Consider the following 21,066-nt stretch of genomic DNA (forward strand, 5'->3'; position numbering starts at 1 on the left):
TTGTCGGCCTGTCCGGGACTGAGCAACTTGGAAACAGCCAAAGAAAATATCATCTTCAAATCAATTTTTTGAGTCCTTCATTATTTTTATCCAACTATGCTTCGTCTATGGATGTGCCGGTTTTAATCTCCCTACATGGTGAAAGTTAGAATCCATCGTGCATTACTCTCCCCTGTTTATCTTGATTCCCTTGCGAACAGCACCGAGTACAGCAACTTAATGGAGATAAGTAGCAAAACCCGTTACGACATAACCGCGTATACACACGGAAAAGAAAATCGATATTAAGGGAAACGACCCACTTTCGTGTCCAATTTTTTTTTTTTTTTTTTTTTTTATTCTCGCTTATTTTCCGTCGGTCTGGTTCCGCCACTGTTGTGGCCAATCACCGACGCCCAGGGAGGCAACTCCACACCCAGGACCCTAACTCACGACCCGTTTATTAACGGACCGGCGCCAACGGCTTTACTTCCTCATGCGATGGAAGGCGTGATCCCAGAGATTTTTCGCCTCAGAAAATCTCCCGGTGTCGGCTAGGATTGAATCTAGACCAGTTGGGTTGGTTGTGAGTGGATCACGCCACCTCACAACCATCGACACCTATGTCGGCGGTGGGATTCGAACCCAGGCGTCGAGCGTGGTTGGCGGAGACGTTACCAACCACACTAGGCCCCGTGTCCAATTTTGCTTCGACTGAATTTATAAAAACTTATTTTTTGCCTGTTTGTTGAGTTATAACTGGAATTTTGTAAATTTTTCCAAAATATTTCCAGGACCACATTTCTTTTAAGTATCATACTGAAAGCAACCACGGTACACCGAAATAATCACTGATTCATCCTGTGCTTTCCACATCAAAATGTAACAAATCCAATTGATACCAGTTAGAGCTCGTTGATTAAACTCTGATAAATTGGAGAACAACTAAATAGGCCAAATGTTCTCTACCTTACCCTGCTGTATAACCGATATCACCGGTTGTCTCGCGATTTAGTGTGCGGCAGCCTTTTCACTGTCGTTGCCGTCGTCATCATCACTGCCCCCCATCATCGTCATCACCCACCAGGCAGTGTACGTACCACAGTCATCCACCCCTTGGCTATGCTACATATGTTTTATTTGCGCAGGGCAGAAAGAGAAAAAGAACACCCCTTGCACGATGAACTGCTGCAAGTGTGGGTGTGCGAAGCAGCAGCATAATGACAAAAGCGGTTTTTCTTCTTTCTTCGTGTATATTCAGTGTAACACTTTATCACAAATTCACAATTTTCCTGTTCTTTTCTCCAAACTTGCTAGCGACTGTCCTATCTGAGTATACATTATCTTGCAGTAATTTCACCTGATGCTGCATTTTTTTTCTTTATGACACAGGCTCGGCAAAGGGTGAATACACACCCCGAAAATATCGACATCCAGTTAGTTAGTATACTCTGTATCCTTGCAGGCAAACAGGTTGAGCACACCTTCGACAGAAAAAAAATCACCTCCGATTACTTCAGTTCAGTTTTTCAGCCCACTCGTGCACATAATCCATGTAAAACTGTACTATTTTTATCACCAAAATATCGATCAATCATATCATCCGTCGATCTTCGTGCAAATGTAAAGATAATGATAAGAAAAAACGGTACTTACGCTGCGATGCTCTTGGACAATGGCCACCGCTCCATCGAAGCCTGGTACTTCATGTTCTCGATTTGCTTCTTCAGTGCGTCACGGTCCATGGTTGCTAGAATACTGGGATCCATCGCGCCTGCAAGTATATCAACGCAGTGTCAAAAGCGGCGGGGGAAAAACGGTGGGAAAATAGGCACCTTGATTGGGGTGCGGAAAAAGTTGCCTGATGCGAGAGGAAATTTACACGCAACGTTTGATTGGACAGTTAGGCTGAATCTATTATCGCGCGCTATCTAAGAGAAAATTATTATTCTACTCGAATGCTTCCAGTCGAGTTTGTCAGAGTATTTTGATTGATTTAGTACGCTTTTAACAAACGAAATAGGAAACATTTTCATTGGAAACGAGGCTTTACAATCCAACTGCCAAATTCAACTTCAAGCATGCGCTTTAATGTCGAAGGGATATTTTCTTCGCAGAGTTGACGTTATCAAGTTCATGATTTTGGCAGCTTGGCATATAACAAATGGTACAAAAAAACACTGGTGAATACACGAACTATATAACAAGGAATAAGACCGGCAATGAATTGTTGCTGCTAGTGTCATAAACGGTTCATTTCTTGAATTATGCGGTGAATTGGAGGGAACATAAGATAAAGGTACACTGACCAACAAAATGCAAAAAATATTGCATCGAACACGAGTTGGTAAAAATGATTCATGGAGCATCGTAGTGGATATACTTACAGGTTGCTGAATAATTTTTCATTTTTGCATTACTTCCACCCACTTTTTGTTTGATTTTTGAATAAATAAAATTAAAAAAAAAATATCACCATTTTGCTTTTCTCCTAGAAAGGTAAAACAATCACTTGCAAAACCGAAAGTATAAAAGTGCTCCAAAGGGCCGAATGGCATATATCACTCGACTCAGCTCGACGACCTGAGCATTCTCTGTATGTATGTGTGTATGTGTGTGTGTATGTGCAAATTTTTATTCTCACTCACTTTTCTCAGAGATGGCTGGACCGATTTTCATTAAATTAATTACAAATTAAAGGTCTCGTTGTCCCATAAGACCCTATCAAATTTCATTGTAATCGGATTTTTAGTTTAGAGGTTATGGTTCAAAATGTAAAAATCATGAAACATCATTATCTCAAAAACTACACAACCGATTGGAACAAAATTGATTTCAAATGAACGGGCTACTTGAAACACCCTTAACTTTTGAATTTTATAATAATTGAACTTGCGGTTCAAAAGTTATAACAAGAAACGTGTTTTGAAGACTACTTAATCTCACTCATGTTTCTCAGAGATGGTTGAACCGATTTCCATAAAATCAGTGTCAAATGGAAGGTCTAGTTGCCCCATAAGACCCTATTGATTTGATTTGCAATCAGACTATTACTTTTCCTGTTATGTTTAAAAATGTGAAATCCAGCTATGAAAAGGAACATATTCCGAAGACTACTTGAACTCACTCATCGGTTCAGTAGTTTTCGAGCAAACAGACTGACAAACCGGACTACATTTTTATATGTATAGATTACAACATCAATATTTCAGAGCCTAAAGAGTGAATATACATTTATTGGATTGAAGCGTTCATGTAAATCTATTTTTACAAATAAAAGTTTGAATGAGAAAGGCTGGGTCTTGAAAATTGAATTTTCGATAAACTCAACTGAACAAAATTTTGATGTTGCCGATTTTGATGTTAGATTTGGCAGCAACTTTCATTTTATAGGGTTTAAAGAGTCGATGCGAAAATTTCGAAAAAAAAGTCCTTACGTAATTGGGGAAGGTGCCATACCTGTAACTAACTGATGCAGCTCTCAGCCACGCAACAGTTTACTACGCTGCTGAGTGTGGCATAATACAGCTTAGCAGCTGGAGGATATCAAAATTCTGGTCATGCCAGAGATATGAGAATGGAGCTCAAAATGCTGCTATGAAGTCGAGTTAAACACACTCTATCTCTCTCTCTCTATCTCTCTCTTTAAACTTAACGCTGTTTTAACGCTAACAACACTAGTGCGAACATCGCTGCTGCTCCAAAAAAAGTCGACGCAATCAAATATATTTTTGAAAGAATCAATTGCTTTTAAGGTTTTTACACAATTGTGAGGGCTCGGGTTCAATAGATCACATTTTCTGAAATGAGTGTAGCACTTCATTCAGATGCGATTGCATAATGATTAACTCGCGTACGATATCCGGACTGGCGTAGTGTCATTCCTTAACTTGTCTGATTTTTGTTTCAGATGGATTTCAACCATAACCCAGGCATGTTTTTTCAGACCAATGTTACAAGTGGCTCCGCCTTTTTTTCCAGGTTATGTCATTTCCTCAGTTTTACAAGACACAAACATATTTTATTTTGTATGTAATACAAATAAACCAAACATAATTTCTCTCTTCAAGTTCTCTTCTACCCAACAAAATAACTCGTTGTATCTTGTTGCGGCTTGGATGGAAGACAGTCAAACTCTTCTCGTGTCAGATGGAAGCAACAAACTAGACTTGAACTCGCAATCTCCGATGTCTCCGGTATGGTGTTTTAGCCAATTGAACTACTGGGAAGATAATAATTTTTCCCTGAAAATAATATCGTATCGCCCTCTACTATTGTGTCCCGTTCATAGTACGTCTCTTCACACCTCACACACTGTCTTGTGGGAACTATCTTTGTAATTGAGAAAGTATCTCCCTCACACGCTGTCCATAGCGACTTACGTATGGCTCGTGAGTCGTCGAGATGCTCAGTTGACGGCAAAAACCCCTCTGAAATGTGTTTGACGGAGGAACTCCGTTATGCTGATATTACTTTACGAAGCAAATTTATTTTTCGTCTTGTTGATGCGAACAAATCGAAGCTGATTGCGTACGAATATTAAAAAAGAGTGAAGGACTTCACACCTGAGCAGTTCCACAAAAAATGTCCCAGTTTTGATATATTTTTTTGAATAGTCATTTTTGATTTGGCTGACACTTTGTTTAAACGTTTCTATTGGCAAAAGATGCCCTTTTATGCTTTAAGTAAACGACTGATTTTTGAGAAGCTATTGAAAAATGCTATTTTGGGAAGGTATCCATGATTACAAATATTTTCGGAGCCAAAACGGTTTGTGGGATCGGTGTGACGTCTTCGGCAGGGTACTAGATAATATTTTTTTCTTTCCGAAAAAAAATACACTCTAAAAAAGTTACTCTTTTTCTGAAAAAACACTACACTCTAGACTCTAAAAAAAGTTTCTCTTTTCCTGAAAAATAAGTTAAAAGAAAAATTAATAATAGCAAAGCAAAGAAGCAAAGCCTCGGTGCTACATTCCGATTCGGAACTTGACCTTCTGATTACTATACACAGACTTCGCAGCCAACTGTTGAGTGTACAGGACAATTGCGGGGCTAGCGCTACGATCCTACTGACACTAACAGTCTCTCCTGAGCCGAGACTCGAACCAACGACAACTGGCTTGTTAGGCTACCATCGTACCTCGAGACCAGCTGGGGAGAAAAAAAAATTAATAATAAATTATCTAAAAAAGCTAATTTTTAAAAATCTAGGGTAAATGTACCCTTAGTGGAGGTAGTACCAATAGTGGAGGTAGTGCGATATAGAGAGTTTTTTCTTTTATTTTGAGTAAGACTGGCAAAAAAGTATAATGCAACATGTTTGTATGGGTTTTATGTAATGTTTAAGGGAAAAATTCCCTTTTTACAGTGAAACACTAAAGAGAAAAAACGTTTTTCCGAATCACTAGCTGAATACCGCTTGATTTTTAGTGTTTTCTTAAGCTGCATTCGATTTTATTTAAGGGATATTTATTAAGTTAAAACAAAGTCTCATATAATTTTTAGTACTTATTGTGTAGAAAACTCATCAATTTAAAGATTCATTAGCACTTAAATCGTTTTTGTTTGATTTAACCCCGTTTTGTTTACAAGTGTCACACGAAAACAAATCGTTTACAGTTCAGATTTTTGAATATTTAGCGCATATACAGTGTTTGCGCAGCGAACAGGTTTCGAGCTATATCGTTATATCATCGCTGCAGGACAATGCCCTTCCTATTCACTACTTCTGAGATACGAACAAAAACAACATTTCAAAGGACATTTCATTGAAACTTGCACTGGAACAAAGGCCATTCAGCAGTCTATTCCACCAAGTTCATTCAACCGCATGGAAGAAGGTGAAAAAAGAGCCGAGAACTTTCTGCGACGCTATTAAACCGATATAAATTCGGCACATTTGCGCAAGTTAGTTTTCATTCTGTTTTCAACCGTTTTCGAGTGTACATCCTCAGTTACAAAAGATTAAAGAAGTGTTTCAAAGTGGAAAAAAAGTCAATGAACTCAGTGATGTTTCATTAATTTAAAACAATTTGCTTGGGTCCGCCAGAAGTGCGCATTGGACCTCAGCTCACCAATGTGTCCATTCGCGCCTCGCCGTGTGTGCGATTGTCGCATCTTTTGCTTGCTTCGTCCTCCGCTTTGTGCCGTGTTACACTCCGAACGCAAAACGATCAGCGACGATCCTATTGGCCGTTTTTTTAGAGATACCACTCGCTTACCCGCCTCTACGCGTTGACGAAGGCGTCCACATATAGGTAAAAACTCTAGAATTCTTGTACCAAAAAAACGTTTTAGCTTCATAACTCATTACAGAATGGATTCTGCAGCGAAAAAAACACATAAACACGATGAAAGAGCTATCACCCGCTGCATGGAGTTGGTCCTCTTTAAGAAAAAATCACTGTACGCAGCATGCAAAGCTTATGGCATCTCTCAGTCTACCGTTCGTTACCGACTTAGTGGCAAGTGGACCAGAAAAGCCCGGAAAGGGCCACCTACTGTTCTAACAGGAGACGAAGAACAGAAACTCGTGCAATATTTGAGAACGATGGAGAAGAAAGGATTTCCGGTAGTTAAGGAATTACTTCTGCATAAAGTGAAGACATTCTTCGGAACGAATTCTCGACCCAATCCGTTCACGAACAATGCCCCAGGTTTGTATTCATTATAATAAAAATCAGTCAAAAAATTGTTAACATCTTATCGATTATAGGTCGAAAATGGCTGGAAGGATTCCTTCGCCGGCATCGTGAAATCACTTTTCGCACGCCAGAAACTGTGTCTTCCGCAAGTTCTAAAGTAAAAGAGGCAGACATTCACGGATGGTTCACGAACGTAACATCATATCTCGAGGAAAACAACCTTATGTCAGCCGCATCGGATGCAACCCGCATATACAACGGCGATGAAACGTCATTCTACCTACACCCACAAACGAAAGCCGTGCTAGATAGCCGTGGCAATAAGAATGTGTATGAATGCGAGCATGCAGACGGGCACAAAAACATAACAGTAATGTTTACCTTCGGAGCAGACGGATCAGTTGTACCTCCAGGATTTGTTCTCCCTATGCAGCGCCTATCTGTGGAAGTATTGCAGAAGTTCCCCGGAGAGTATTGGCAAGTATGGTATTGGCAAAAGTGCAAAGGGGTGGATGGATACCGCCAACTTTATGCTATACATCAGGAACGTTTTCTACCCTCATCTTCAAAGGAAAAAAGTGCAGTTCCCAATGCTGTATTTCGTGGATGGTCACTCTTCACACACGACTGCGGAGGTGGCCGATCTGTGCTTGGATTTGGGTATTGTGCTGATTGCTTTATATCCAAACACTACGAGAATAACTCAGCCAGCAGACGTCGCCATTTTTAAACTATTGAAAAGTGCCTGGAAGACTGCCGTATCGGAGTGGCGGCTGGAAAATGGAGGTAAAAATCTATTGCTGAAACACTTTCCTGACGTACTGCAAAAGGCTATGAACAAAGGAATCAAAACGGCCAGTGTTAAGAACGGGTTCAGAGTTTGCGGATTATTCCCTTTTGGTCCTGAAAATGTGGATTACGACAAATGTTTTGCCAAGTCAACTAGCGAAAACCCTAATAAACCAGTAGCTCAAGAAACAGACAAGGAACTTTCCACCTTCAATGCAGTAGAGGTCAATCCTGAATTGAATGAGGAAAAAAAAGGACAAGATGTAATTATTAAAGATGTGGTTATCAGTCCTACTTCAATAATCAAAGCTACTATAGATTGCATTGGTAGGGAGCGCATTAACAGCTTTAGTAGCGGTTCTGTCTTATCTGCAGAAGGAGAAATCATCCGGCAGCTATATGAGATGTTGTTGATGCCAATTTATCGCAGTTATTGAGCAGTACGACTCCAGAGATGACTGTGTCAAGTGACTACATATCTGAGGATAATCCAACATTTATTGAGGAGGTAGGTGACGATAGTTTCATATCAGATGACAGTATTCCACTAAGTGTCATGAGAGAGAAAACTGGACACAACATTCCGAGCCGTAAAATAAGCATAACCGAATTGCTTCAAACTCCGCCAACTCCTCGCCGGAGCAACATTCACAGGAATTATAAAAGAAAATTCCACCCGGTACTGACGGCCTCAGAGCGGCTTGAAGAAATCCGACGACTTGAACAAGAAAAAGAAAATGATGCAGCCAGGAAAAAAGCCATAGTAGAGGAAAGAGAGCTTGCTAAAATAAAAAAAGAACAAGTGAAGAAAGAAAAAACAAAAATTCTTGAGCGAGAACAAGAGGAAGCTGAGCAACGTAAGAATAGAAGAGAAGAACTTCGAAAAAAGAAACAGAAAAAAGCTGAACTACGAAAAAAGGAGAGAGAGGAGAAAAAACGTAAGAAGCTAATGGAAAATAATCGAGAAAAAAAGCAAAAGATCGAGTTACTCGAGGCACTGAAGCTAAAACGTCAGAGATAATGCTCGTCTGATGAATTTTTTCAGGTTATTTTTTTTTGTTATATAATTTTAACTGACTTTTAATATAAGCTATCTTTTGAATGCATTGACTTTGTATTCGATGCATTTGAAATGCTCCATGGTTACTGGTTTATAAATCCCTTATTTTCATTGAATGTGGTTAATTTTCAATTGCATAGAAAATGAGCGAAAATGAAAATGAATCCAGTCAACTCGATTTTCTAGTTTGAATTATATCTAAACTCAACCTATTATAATATTACCAAAATTTCACAGATTCTTCTTAGTTTCATTCACAATTCTAAATAAAATGTTCAGCAGAGTTATAGACAGTGGACAGTAGATTATATAGAAAATGACGGACTTATGTCACATTTTTTGTGTAATAAAATATTCACATTGATTTCCATATTTATTTTAAACTCATCGTTTTTTGTTTTCTATATATGTAACTGTTCAACAAACTTTAAAATGTACAATCTTCATCCATTTCATTTAATGAAATTTCAAGTTTTTAAAACTACCTCCACTATAGGTACATGGTACCACCATTATAGGAACAGTACCTCCACTAAAGGTACAAAAGCTATGATAACAATTGTTGTTTTTTTTTCAAATTCATTAGTTTTAAAAATGCACAACGCGTTATTTATCAGCAAAACAACTAAATTGTCTATCACAGTGGTTCTCAACCTTTTTTTGTCCGCGTACCCCTTGGCGATATTTTTCATATAGATTGTACCCCCTGGCTTGGAATGTTCTCGCAGAGTGGGAGAGAGTAGTAGTAGATCATGTTGTGGTAGTCTAGTTTTGATTTAAAATTCAACCATCGGCGTTTGTTTGATTGCTACAGTCAGGTTCTAAGAGCAATAATTAACAACAAATGAAGTATTATAAAAAAAATTCTCAGAAGTAGCCACTATTTGCGCCACTATTGGTACATTTACCCTAACAAAAAATTACCTGAACAATGGAACCGGTCCGATCATGGAGCAATCAAGGAAAAAAAGTTATGATTTTTTGAAATAAAAATTATTTTTTTCTTCACAGAGTACATTTTTTCATGGAAGGATGAAATTATTATCTACAACTTTTCCGAAAACACTATGGCGACCAAACAAACCGTTTTGACTGTAGGAATATTTTTAATTCTCCATACAGAGCTCAATTGGAAATTAAAAATATTTCTACAGCCAAACGGTTCGTTTGATTTTGTCCTTCCGAAAAACATTATACCCCTCGAAGAAAAAAATTGGAAAAAAAAGGTTTTTTTTTTTTCAAAAAATCTTAATCATTTGTAGTTTTTATTAAAAAAGTAGATTTTTAAAATATGAGCTCTTTTAGATAATTAATTTTTAGTTTTTCTTTTAACTCTTTTATAAATATAAACAACTTTCTTAAAGTGTATTTTTTTGGAAAGACAAAATTGTTATCTACAACTTTGCCGAAGACATCATACCGATCAAACAAACCGTTTTGGTTTCAAAAATATTTGTAATCATCAATACCCTCACAAAATATCATTTTTCAATAGCTTTCCAAAAATGAGTCGTGTTCAAGGATGGTTGAAATGGTATAAGATAATTATTATGAGAAAATCCTATTGGACTCTGATCACGAGTTTATCGTCGTTTGTTCATACGCGAGTTTATCGTCACAGATGTAAATGTAAGTGTAGATTTTCTGAGTTCGTGGGCGATTTTGTTTTTTCAATTTGCCATTATTTGTTACTTTTTGCACAGCTTGCAGAAAACATTTTTCGTATCTTTTTAAATTTGCGCATTTTTTGCAAAAATGTGTACAGGTTTTTGCTTGTTTAAACATAATTTTCCGATATCGGCCCACTTACATCAGTGAACAATTCTTCGATGCAAATAAAACCGACGAAAAAAGGTACATTGAGGTAACAATAACAATAGCAAGCAATATTTTGTTAAACAATGAAAAATCTATTTTGCTGTCAACACTTGCGACTCAGAAAGAAAGGAGGATAATTTTCCAAGCGATCGCAATCATTTCTCACTTCCGATAATTATCAGCTCGCGATTTTGCTCTTTTGTTTTGACACTTCAATTCTATCATCGGTTTGTAGAGCTACTGGAAGTTCAATCTCTAAGAAAGGATAAATCATCTCAGCGAATCTCCGAATTGGCTCACTCGGACTAGCAATCGTACGATGATTGTTATAATTGACTGAGAGACGAAGCTGACTCACACGCTGAGAAAGATCGAATGTTTATCGCCGGTTTTATCGCCGATCACCATCGATGGTCATGTTCCAAAAAAATAAACCAATAGCACAAAATGGCATCTTGTGCCCAAAGTTTCAGCCAAATCAAAAATGGTCGGTTAAATTGGTTGCCCGTTTTTTGTTGAATTGCTCACCTTCAAACCATCTTCCGCACCAGTATAGTTTCCATTGTGTAGATCTTACTAAACTAAGCAACTGCATACTTAATTTTTTTTCTAGACTAAAATTTAAAAAAAATGAAATTTCTTTTTATGTATCGATACATCGATGTATTTCCGCAAAGAGGGAAAGACAATACTCCCTCTCGTAACCAGGATTGTTATTCTCTTCAAAATGTGAAAAGAGCGAAGTCGAAATTCACCTTGCGCTTGTTCTCCGGCATAAACGCTGCATGCAGCTTTTTTTCTGCCCCACACTTGTTTTCTGCTTCTTGCTGCAGCTCACAAAAAAAATAACTCACTTTTTGCTTACACCTTAATAGAGTGAAACAAGAATGGCGACACACCTTGGAGAGAGCAAGCAGAAGTATACCGTGTGCACTACTAATATAAAACATTAGAGACAACTTGAGTTTTCTCGTTGAAAAATGTGATGCAGAATGGCACCAATCTACTTTCCTACCCAAATGCTCCTCTCTTTTGATATATGCTCAAGAGACTCACTGTGAAAGCACTGCAGTGAGCTCTGTTGTGTAATTATTGTGCGTAATGCCCTTTCACGTGAGAAAGCTCACCTCAGTTTATTATCTCTTTGGAGAGATATTTTTCCACGGTGTTTTTCGCATGCTCCTCAGGTACACACGTTTCGCTAGTGATTCTCTGAACAAAAACGACTAGCCTAGCCTAATCGTGGTGAAAGAGGCTAACCAAACTCATTTTTGTTTAAAATGTGTGAGCGTGTATCCGGTATTCTAGCTCAGAAAACTGAAACTGCTCAAGTTCAGATTTAGTGGACTTAATTTCATACTTTCGCAGAAAACGCGAATAAATTACTTATAGCAGAATTCGTATATACACTCGGGGTTTCTATGCGGTTTTTGCGCAGATTTTTCCTACATTTTTACATGGATTTTCGATTTTATGTGGTATTTTTTAAACGGGATTTATAATATTCCGGGTTAAGGAAGATAAACCTCTTAGTGTTAATTGAGTAAAAGAATTAGTCAAAAAAGGTCGAAGGATTAAATTTCTCGTAAAATTACTTAGGATGAGAATATTTATTTTGAATGTACGCTCCTATCATCGTTCCTATTGTTCCAGGGTGGTTAACTAGATTAGTGGTTCCCTGACCAGCTTTTGGACTGCGGGTTACGCGATTTTTTTAATTAACGCGTTTTTTTATTCGTGGATTTTCAAATTCAAGCGATTTTATTTACGAGCTCTTTTGAAATTAATTGAATTCCATTGTAGTTGCAACATTTTTGCACACCCCTGTTACAATGACAACTGACTATATCTAATTATAGCGTAACGAGATCATTTTTGTTTGTTCTTCGAGGCCTGCTGAAATGTAAACTTGATTCTAAAGAATGAAATTGAAACGTCACTAGGAGAAGCGTACTAGTTATGGCAGTATCTAAAAGATGTACCAGTTATGGCGTGAGCTAGTTTTGGCCTATGAAGTTCAAATGGAGTAGTGTCATAGCTAGTACCATTGTGCTTATGCGATATAACCCCAGCCGGTGCACTTGCCATAACTGGCTTCCCTACCCTATGTATCACCAAAATCAACTGTCGTACCGATTTTTGCAAATAGGCAGTTTAGTTTTCACCAGGGGCATTTGACTACTTATCAGTTCCTTAGAGTAACTTATATAATTCGAACTAATAAATTTAAAGGCTATTTCACTAGAAGTGCTCTCCTAGATAAAGAAAATGCATTCGACAGTGTTGGCACACAGGTTCAAAAGCTGAAATGTCCAATTTCCGTTTTCCTCTTTACATCACAAATGATACAAAATTACTTGGCTGACCGTATCCCTCAGGTTAGCTACTTAAATGGTAAATCTGCTAGATTTCCTTTTAGAGCTGGTGTACCTCAAGGAAGTATTTTGGGCCCAATCTTGAATAATAATATTTTCTGATCGTCCTGATTTACCACCAGGATGTAAAAAATCTGAAGGTCAAGCATTTCCGTAAAAGGAAAAGTCTAGACATATTTTCTTCATACTTGAAGAAATGGAAGATCTCTCCTAAAGCATCAAACACACAATTAGTTATTTTTCCTCATGAACCAAGAGTTTTATTTCTCAAACCCACCAATAATCACCGTTGTTAAGATGAATGGTGCAATTTAAAATTGGTCTGATCAAGTAAAAAACTTAGGGCTAATTTATAAGAATTTTACTTTCAAGGAGTATTGAGAATATCGTAACAAAGTGCAATAAATATATAAAATGTTTATATCCTCTTATCAACAGAAATTCTACACTTTGTCTTAAGAATAAACTGTTAATTTACAAACAAAAATTTGGACCAGTAATGTTATATGCATTCCCCATCTGGACAGCTGTTGTACAACCAGAGAGAAAATGCTACAAAGGATTCTGAGAAAACTTTTGAAAATGATAGTTCCATAAACTGACGAATCAGCAATAATCCAATTAGAATATCCGCTTTCGTAAAAAAAAAAACAATATTTTCATACATTTTCTTCACTATGTTGCTTCTTCCAGAAAGCATTTTCAACGAGAAATCAATTGTGAAGCTGCGTTGCCTCAGGGCAATTGAAACATTCCGTTCCCGGTGACACACTAGGGGTTTAATCTAAATTTCAGCACAGAAAAGTAAACAGCGGGAAGAAAAGAGAGAGAAAAACGCCGTTGGCGGTTCAACACTCCGCTTTTCATTAGACAATCAGTGCTGGAAATATTTTTCATTTCGATACTGTTGCATTCAATCAGATGTTTCTCGTTGTGCATTCTACCACAGCAGAACATTCAAAAGCTTTTGCATTGAATAGAAAAGGAAACGGCACACTTCCTTTTCAACGTCGATGTCGAATTGGCACGTCGCAAGATTGCATGGAAATGTCGAGTTCAGAATGCATCTTCCCCTACTGCAGCCAGACAACACCGAACAGGTAACAAACTGAGAATGGGTAAAATAATCGGTACAAATTTTTATACCGGAATATACCATATATGCTAATTAGACACCTAACATGAGTCGGCGCCTGATAAACTGCACGCATCACCTGTTTGCCGTTTGCGTTAGGCGGGTAGCGTTAAACAGCTGTAACCTTGCATTTGGTTAGAAAACCACACTTATCAGCGGTGAGCAACGCCGGCTTAACTGTACGATCGATGCACACCCGTGCATCGTCGTCCGCTGATCGAGCTGATGGCCACCAGGCAGACAGTGTAATCCGATGGGAAACGATCACTCACTCCACGAGGGCCGGGCTAAACTTGATACCTGTCTGTTTTTGTCGAGAAGCAGCATGTCTGTTAGACATTCAATTGTTTCATCTCCATTTTCCCGATCATTTTCAGGTGCCTATAGTGGATCCGCAATACAATAGATTACAGCGGCGGCAATTGTGTTCTACAAACACACTTACTGTATAAAACCACACACACACATAAAACGAGCTGCGGAGTGGAAAAACGACGCATCTGTGCTAACATAGAATGCAAAAACGACGAGTCTAATGCTGATAAACACACACTGAACGGGGAACTGAACGCTAGCTATCAGCGGATCGTAGGTGGCTGAAATGTGGGCAATTGTGGTAAGGTGCTAATTATGGGTGTGACTGTGGTACGAGTAGCATGCAAAAAGGTAGCGAGAGAGAATAAATGGTTGCTTGCTGAACTTTTAACGGAAACAAATTTCATCGCTGATTGCAATTTTATAAACCTTAGGCGCGATTTGTAATAGTGATCTAGTTGTCTACTAAATTATCCAAAACGTGTAAACTGCATGATATATGGCAATCGCCGAAAAATTTAGTTTTCACAATGGAGAAAACCTTAAACTCGGTGAATTACTCAAATATTGTCTCCTACCTACAGTTATTGTAGGAAGCAAACAGAGGGTCAGAAAAGTTTTTCCTTAGTTTAGATTGATAGAAACACTTTGGTCAACAAATCCATACACGTAAACCTAAAGTGTTAAAAAATATTGAGCAAATAAAATAAAATTTGCAACATAGTTATCAGAAAACTACATTAGTACGTACAGCTAGAGAGCAGTTTAAATTTTAGCTGTCTCAAAAATGCCACAATTACAGAATAAATCTCGAATAAATTGAGTTTACGGAAACCAGAGATATCAATCAGAGCACTTTAAACACTAATTTGAAAGTAGATAAGTTGCTGAATCCATTTATACTAAAATAATATTGTTTTGAACTTGAAGTTGCCGACAACCATTATACGATAAAAAAAACAGCACCGTCATAAAATCATCACCTTCCAGTATGCCAAAGAAGTCAAGCAAAAATATTGAACAAAATAGAAAGCAGTCCCACAAGAAATTTGCAGTATAATAAAATATTCATGAAAAATGTTGGTGATCTTTAAGAGAAGATTCAGATTCATATGGAGAATATCTTCTGTAAATGGTAAGGAATGCTAAAAAACGTCGAAAAGGCAGGGCTTAGAGCCTTATACAAACTTTTGACGATTGTCACAAAGTAGTTTGTTAGTAATATCCTACTTTTACGTATTTTCAACTTGGTGTTTCTTATGAAAAAACCAGACACGTTTCTCTTTTGTCTAAATTATAACCGTAAGTCTTATTTTCAACAACACTTCATGAATATTTTTCGTGACAAAGCTCTAGAATGAAATATTTTATTTGTGACCAACTCCCGAACATTGCTATTCTAGGTTTATTTCGCCGGTGGAATTTAGAAATGATTGAATATGTACAGCTATTTTCGAATGCAATCCCATATACATGGGGAAAGTATATCTCCAACCCCTCGAAATTTGCATGCGCCTTCAGGAAAATAAGGTTTTAAATAGTATTCAAGAGGATTGATACCCTGGAGAGGTTTTGTTATTTGCCGAGGAGATAGAAATGCTCTAGTTCGAAAGATCGTAACACTCCACCGCTTAGAGCGCTGACAAAAAGGAACAGAGATAATATTCCAAGTCAAAATAGGCGCTTCGCTGAACTGCTTCATCCACCACCGACTCCACGTAGGAGCTGCAATCATAGGAACTACAAAATAAGTTGTATCCAGTTCTGACAGCTTCAGGAAGGCTTGAGGAAATTTGCCAACATGAGGAAGAGAAATAAAGTTAAAGTAGATAAGAAACAGCTTGCAAAAGTCAGAGCCGAAGAACTCAAGACAGAGAAGGTAGATATCCAAAAGCTGAAGCGGATGAAAGTTGGGAAACGTAAAATGGAAAGAATCAAACTCCGAAAGCAGAAACAGGAAAAAGTTGAACGAAAGAAGAAAAAGAGAAGGAGAATCAGAGATAGCGGAACACAACCGACAGAAGCACGGAAGCTGTAGTAACCAAGAGCACTGAAGCTGAAGTACCAGAAATAATAATTTGTTTTTTTTTTACATGAAGTTGATTTTTTAAAAATAAAACATAACAGAGACTGATTTAAATTTAATTACTATTCAAATGTGTACAACACATAATTATTTTCTCTTGTTATCTCTGAATATTGCTGCTAGCTAAATGCACCTTTATTTAATTAAGGGCCTTTACCATGAGGAAAATCATACCTTAAAATAGATAGCGTGCAGTAGTTTTCTATGAAACCAAGTTTGAACAATTTATGCCACCATTATAAGAACCACTATACCACGCAGGCATTATTACATAATACTCATTTTTTTCTAAAAGCATGCATGTTTAACGTTAAAATAGTTTACGATTGAAAAACAATTAAATCTAATATCAACTGCTGTATGGGCATTCTAATAGAATGTGTATGATTTTGACTATTTTCTTCGAGTGTGATAACTACATGCGCCATTATTGGTACACTTGCACTATTTTATGTGTGGTTCTCGTGCGGGTAGGGTGGTCGCTGATAGGGGATCAATACATTTATTAAGCATTCTGAGAAGACAACAGCAAATGTGTAGGTGGAACTTAACAAATCTTAAAAGTTTAACTAAAAGATATTGAAAATGAATTAGATTTGATTAGTTTCGAATTTATCCTGCAAATTTCTGTTTATAGATCTACAGCTTTTTAAACGATTAAACTGCTACAAACATCAGTGGGGCCTCTTACTTTAGGATCTCAAACAACACTTATCTTCCAACTTCGAAGTTTGCTGCGGATTACCAAGCAGAAGTCAATTACTAAAAATTCGAACGTTATGGTGTCGATGTGAGTTTGGTATTCGTTCCGTTTGGATATCGCAACTTAACAGAATAATAATACTAATTGCTCCTAAGATCGTACACAAGCGTACGGATCCACAGGGAGATGCCAAATGACAATAATGCAAAAGTGTTTCTAATGAAGGTTGGTAAACGGCTGGGCACGTGTCACTTGAGACCCCATTGTAGTTATGCACCTCTGTCCAGCAACTCCTATCCCAACCTCCACGAGGTGTGGACCGGGATACGAGTAACCTCAGCGGAGATGGAGTAACCAACCCCCGGTGGAAACTGTGGTCGTATGCTGACTGAGAAGGGGGATCGTACACGGCTGTATCCCCATGTTAGGGGCGGCGTACAACAGCGTCTGACCCAGAGCGGGCAGCTGAATTACGAAACGCGGTACCTCGCCAACTATATCTAAGACGGCAGTCCCGTCGCACCCCTAGTAAGGCAGCATACCGAAGGTTAAATACTACAAACAATCCAGATATAAATACGGAACGGAATAATCGACATGGACCTAGGCAAACGAAAAAAGACAACGATTATCAGGTATCCTGGCTAGAGAGCTGCAAAAGGTATATGTGGAGGTTGCTGTCATACAGGAGGATAGGTGGCCGAAAACGGGAGAACGCGAATTCCGGGCAGTGTATCCTATTGTGGGCACTTCATTTAAGTACTACTAAAGTGGCGGAGTGAAAGCAGAAAGGGGAGTCGGTTCGTGCTCATAGGAAAACAGATGAAGCGTAGCATTAGATGGAGTATATGCATGTTAAGAATTGAGGCAAATTTTTCAACTACGGCCTGATAAATGTGTACGCACCGACAAACGATAAACCCGATAAAAAGGAGGAGGAGTTCTATGAGCTCCTGAAAAAAAAACACGTACAATGAGTAGCCAAGACACGACATCAAGATCGTCATCGAGGATGCAAATGCGCAGGTCAGGCAAGAGAACTTCTTCCGCCCCGTGATTGGTAGAGAAAGCCTCCACTCTACTACGAACGACAACGGCCTGAGGCTTGTCAATTTCGCTGGAGCCAGAGGTATGGCTATCTGTAGCACTTATTTTGCACGCCGGAATATACGTAAGCACACCTGGAGGCTCCCAAATGGAGAGGCCTGCTCTCAGATCGACCATGTCCTGATTGATGTCGGCACTTTTCAGACGTTCCAGACGTGAGGTCGTTTAGAGGACCAAACGTTGAATCGGATTATCTCGTGGCATCCCAGATTCTCGCCCGGTCGTCAAACGTCCAGGAGGACAGGGAATATAAAGTTGAATATCCAGCGGCTATCAACTAGAGAAGTGGCTACAGAGTACCTGCGGAAGGTTGATGAGTGGATCGAGGATCAAGTTGGAGGTCGCCTGAATAAACAGTGGAGGCATATCCACAGTGCAATCAGCACCACAGCGGAAGAAGTGTTGGGTACATCTGCGTCAGCCACGTCCAGTGAGTGGTTTGACGCTGAGTGCCAGCGAGCGACGGATGCAAAGAACCACGCCAGAGTTCTCATGTTAGCCACGGCTGTGACTCGCAGAGCGTAGAAAGATACCGGGAAGCTAGAGCTGCTGAAAAAAGACTTCATCGCCGGAAGAAACGACAGCATTGCGAGCGGATTCTTGCAGAGGCGGAAGGTTGCTTCTCTAGGCACGATGCGAGAAGCTTCTACAAGTAGATAAATGGAATCAGCAGTGAAAAAGCTGAAAAAGGGAGTGAACAGCTGTATTGTGCTTCACACCGGATCGTGCTGAGATGTGGTCCGATGAAGTATTACCCTCGGACTGGTTGGAAGGTCACATATGTCCGATCTACAAGAAAGGCCACCGCCTGGACTGTAGTAATTATCGGGGAGTAACGCTTCTCAACACCGTTTACAAAATTCTCTCCCGTATTCTGTTCCATAGACTGAGGCCGTTGTCGGAGACCTTTGTTGGCGATTACCAATGAGGTTTTCGAGGGGGTCGCTCCACTACGGATCAAATGTTTAACCTGCGACAAATCCTCGATAAATTTCTAGAATACAACCTACAGACGCACCATCTGTTCATTGACTTCAGGGCAGCGTACGATACAATAACGAGAAATGAGTTATGGCGAATTATGCTCGAACATGGTTTCCCAACAAAACTAATTTGGCTGATACGTGCCACTCTTGAAGGCTCTACATCATGCGTCAGGATAGCCGGTGAGATATCGGACTTCTTCGTGACGTTAGATGGTTTGAAGCAAGGAGACGGACTGTCAAACTTATTGTTCACCATCGCATTGGAGGGTGCTATACGGAGGGCCGGCGTACAAAGAAGCGGCACCATCATTACGAAGTCTCACATGCTGATAGGTTTTGCGGGCGATATCGACATCATTAGTATCAACCGTAGAGCTGTGGAAGAGGCCTTCGGACCTCTCAGGAGGGAAACTGCGAGAAGAGGGCTCATCATTAGCTCTGCCAAAAAGAAATACATGATGACTGGTAGAGAGTGTGGTAGTCCGAGGGTTGTAGGTGCTGAGGTGGTGTTAGATGGGGAAACTTTTGAAGTAGTGGACGAATTTATTCACCTGAGTACATTTGGGACATGTGACAACGAGGTTAGCCGTAGGATAAAAAAGCGGATAGCAGCTGCAAACAGGGCCTTCTACGGAATGCGTAACCAGCTGAGGTCCCGTAGTCTGCAAACCCGTACTAAACTTGCACTCTACAAAACAATAATTCTTCCCGTGGCCCTCTACGGTCATGAATCATGGCTCTTGGTGTTTTGGTGTTTTTGAGTGTAGGGTTTTCGTTCAATCCTTGGCGGCAAACTAGAAAATGGTGTTTGGCGCAGACATGAACTATGAAGTGGGCTGGGCATGTAGTTAGAATGCCGGAAGAACGACCAGCGAAAAATATATTTATCAGAAATCCCGATAGAGGCCGTCGACTTCGAGGTAGGCCCCGCACTCGTTGGATGTGTGCTGTCGACAAGGATGCCCGCGAATAGGTATTAGGGGAGATTGGAGAAAAGCAGCCCAAGACCGAGTGACATGGCGACGTATTCTGGATTCGGCATTGGACCGATAATCGGTCTGTCGCCGTGAAAGAAAAGTAAGTAAACTGCTTATGAAATTTTGCCACGATTTCCACCACGTGCCGCATTGGTACGAGATCTCAAAATCGTGAACGTTTTTACATTTACTCTCCAAATACTAATTTTATTGACATACTATTTTCAGATGATATTTAGTATATAAAAAACCTCCAAGAATGACAACAAGTTTTAGTTTCTATCTCCACCGGTAGTGGCGCTGCAAAATCTAACTTTCCAATCTCACACTATAGAGAAATGGAGTCAAACATGACAAAGCAAAGTTTTAAATAATCTTGTCACAAAAATCTTTACTGAATACTGTTTTTTCTAACTTCCCTTGTTTTAGAGATACACCACTTCGTGATAGACTAGCCCTCGAAATTCGATTTTTTAAATATCTACAAAATTGTAGCATTTAAAAAGCAATAAGGCAGCATAGTTTTGCACAGCATTGAAACATACAACTTTGAAGGAGACACAAAAATTGGCTTCTACAAAGACCAATTTTTTACCAAAAAATGTAAGAAATATATTTTTTGTATATCCCACAATTAAACAAAAACAAACGGACGGAACCCGCATAAGATAAATAACAATCATAGTCACTCTACGATGTTGATTGAACCGTATGTCCCTTCCAGTATCTTCATTGCCTGATATGCAATTCAAAAAGACATTTTTTTCATTTTTTTTTTGCAATAACTTGATCTGTATAGAAGCTATCATTTTTGTGTTTTCTACGAAGTTGTGTGTTTCAATGATGTACAAAATATGCTTAACATTGTTACCTTCTAAATACTACAGTCGAACATGAAACGTTATATTTCCAAAACAAAAGAGATAAAATAAAAGCGTCCGCGCTGAAGATTTTGGTGATAATATTATCTGCAACTTTTTTGGGACCACCATAGCTCTGATGTGCAAGACTGAATAGTTTTGGCTCATTTCGATAAGAACTCGGTATAAGCTTTCTATTTCATGTTTTCTACAAAGTTGTGTACTTCAAT

The 21,066-nt window shown here is 39.0% G+C and overlaps 2 protein-coding genes across 3 annotated transcripts in view; one reads left to right on the forward strand and one right to left on the reverse strand.

The window, feature by feature from the left end:
* The window catches only part of LOC129726548 (guanine nucleotide-binding protein subunit gamma-e), a 106,917-nt gene that overhangs the window by 80,346 nt on the left and 5,505 nt on the right, over positions 1 to 21,066 (reverse strand). For both annotated transcript variants that reach the window (XM_055683393.1, XM_055683392.1), the window contains exon 2: positions 1,636 to 1,753. In XM_055683393.1, coding sequence (XP_055539368.1) covers positions 1,636 to 1,748 — 113 coding nt within the window. In that variant the 5' untranslated portion in view covers positions 1,749 to 1,753. The remainder of the gene's footprint in view (positions 1 to 1,635; positions 1,754 to 21,066) is intronic.
* Positions 6,355 to 10,601, forward strand: LOC129728486 (uncharacterized). Its single transcript, XM_055686932.1, has 4 exons — positions 6,355 to 6,637; positions 6,697 to 7,111; positions 7,197 to 7,741; positions 10,528 to 10,601. The coding sequence occupies exons 1-4, from the start codon at positions 6,355 to 6,357 to the stop codon at positions 10,599 to 10,601; spliced, it is 1,317 nt and encodes a 438-aa protein (XP_055542907.1).

Source organism: Wyeomyia smithii, chromosome 3 (assembly GCF_029784165.1).
Source record: "Wyeomyia smithii strain HCP4-BCI-WySm-NY-G18 chromosome 3, ASM2978416v1, whole genome shotgun sequence".
Taxonomy (NCBI): domain Eukaryota; kingdom Metazoa; phylum Arthropoda; class Insecta; order Diptera; family Culicidae; genus Wyeomyia; species Wyeomyia smithii.

Bases quoted from the DNA above. Each gene is read 5' to 3' on its own strand.
- LOC129728486 (XM_055686932.1), top strand. From the start codon at position 6,355: ATGGAGTTGGTCCTCTTTAAGAAAAAATCACTGTACGCAGCATGCAAA. The intron at 7,112-7,196 runs GTATTGGCAAAA...TCATCTTCAAAG, and splicing joins GGAGAGTATTGGCAAGTATG to GAAAAAAGTGCAGTTCCCAA. The intron at 7,742-10,527 runs GTAGGGAGCGCA...ATCGGTTTGTAG, and splicing joins AGCTACTATAGATTGCATTG to AGCTACTGGAAGTTCAATCT.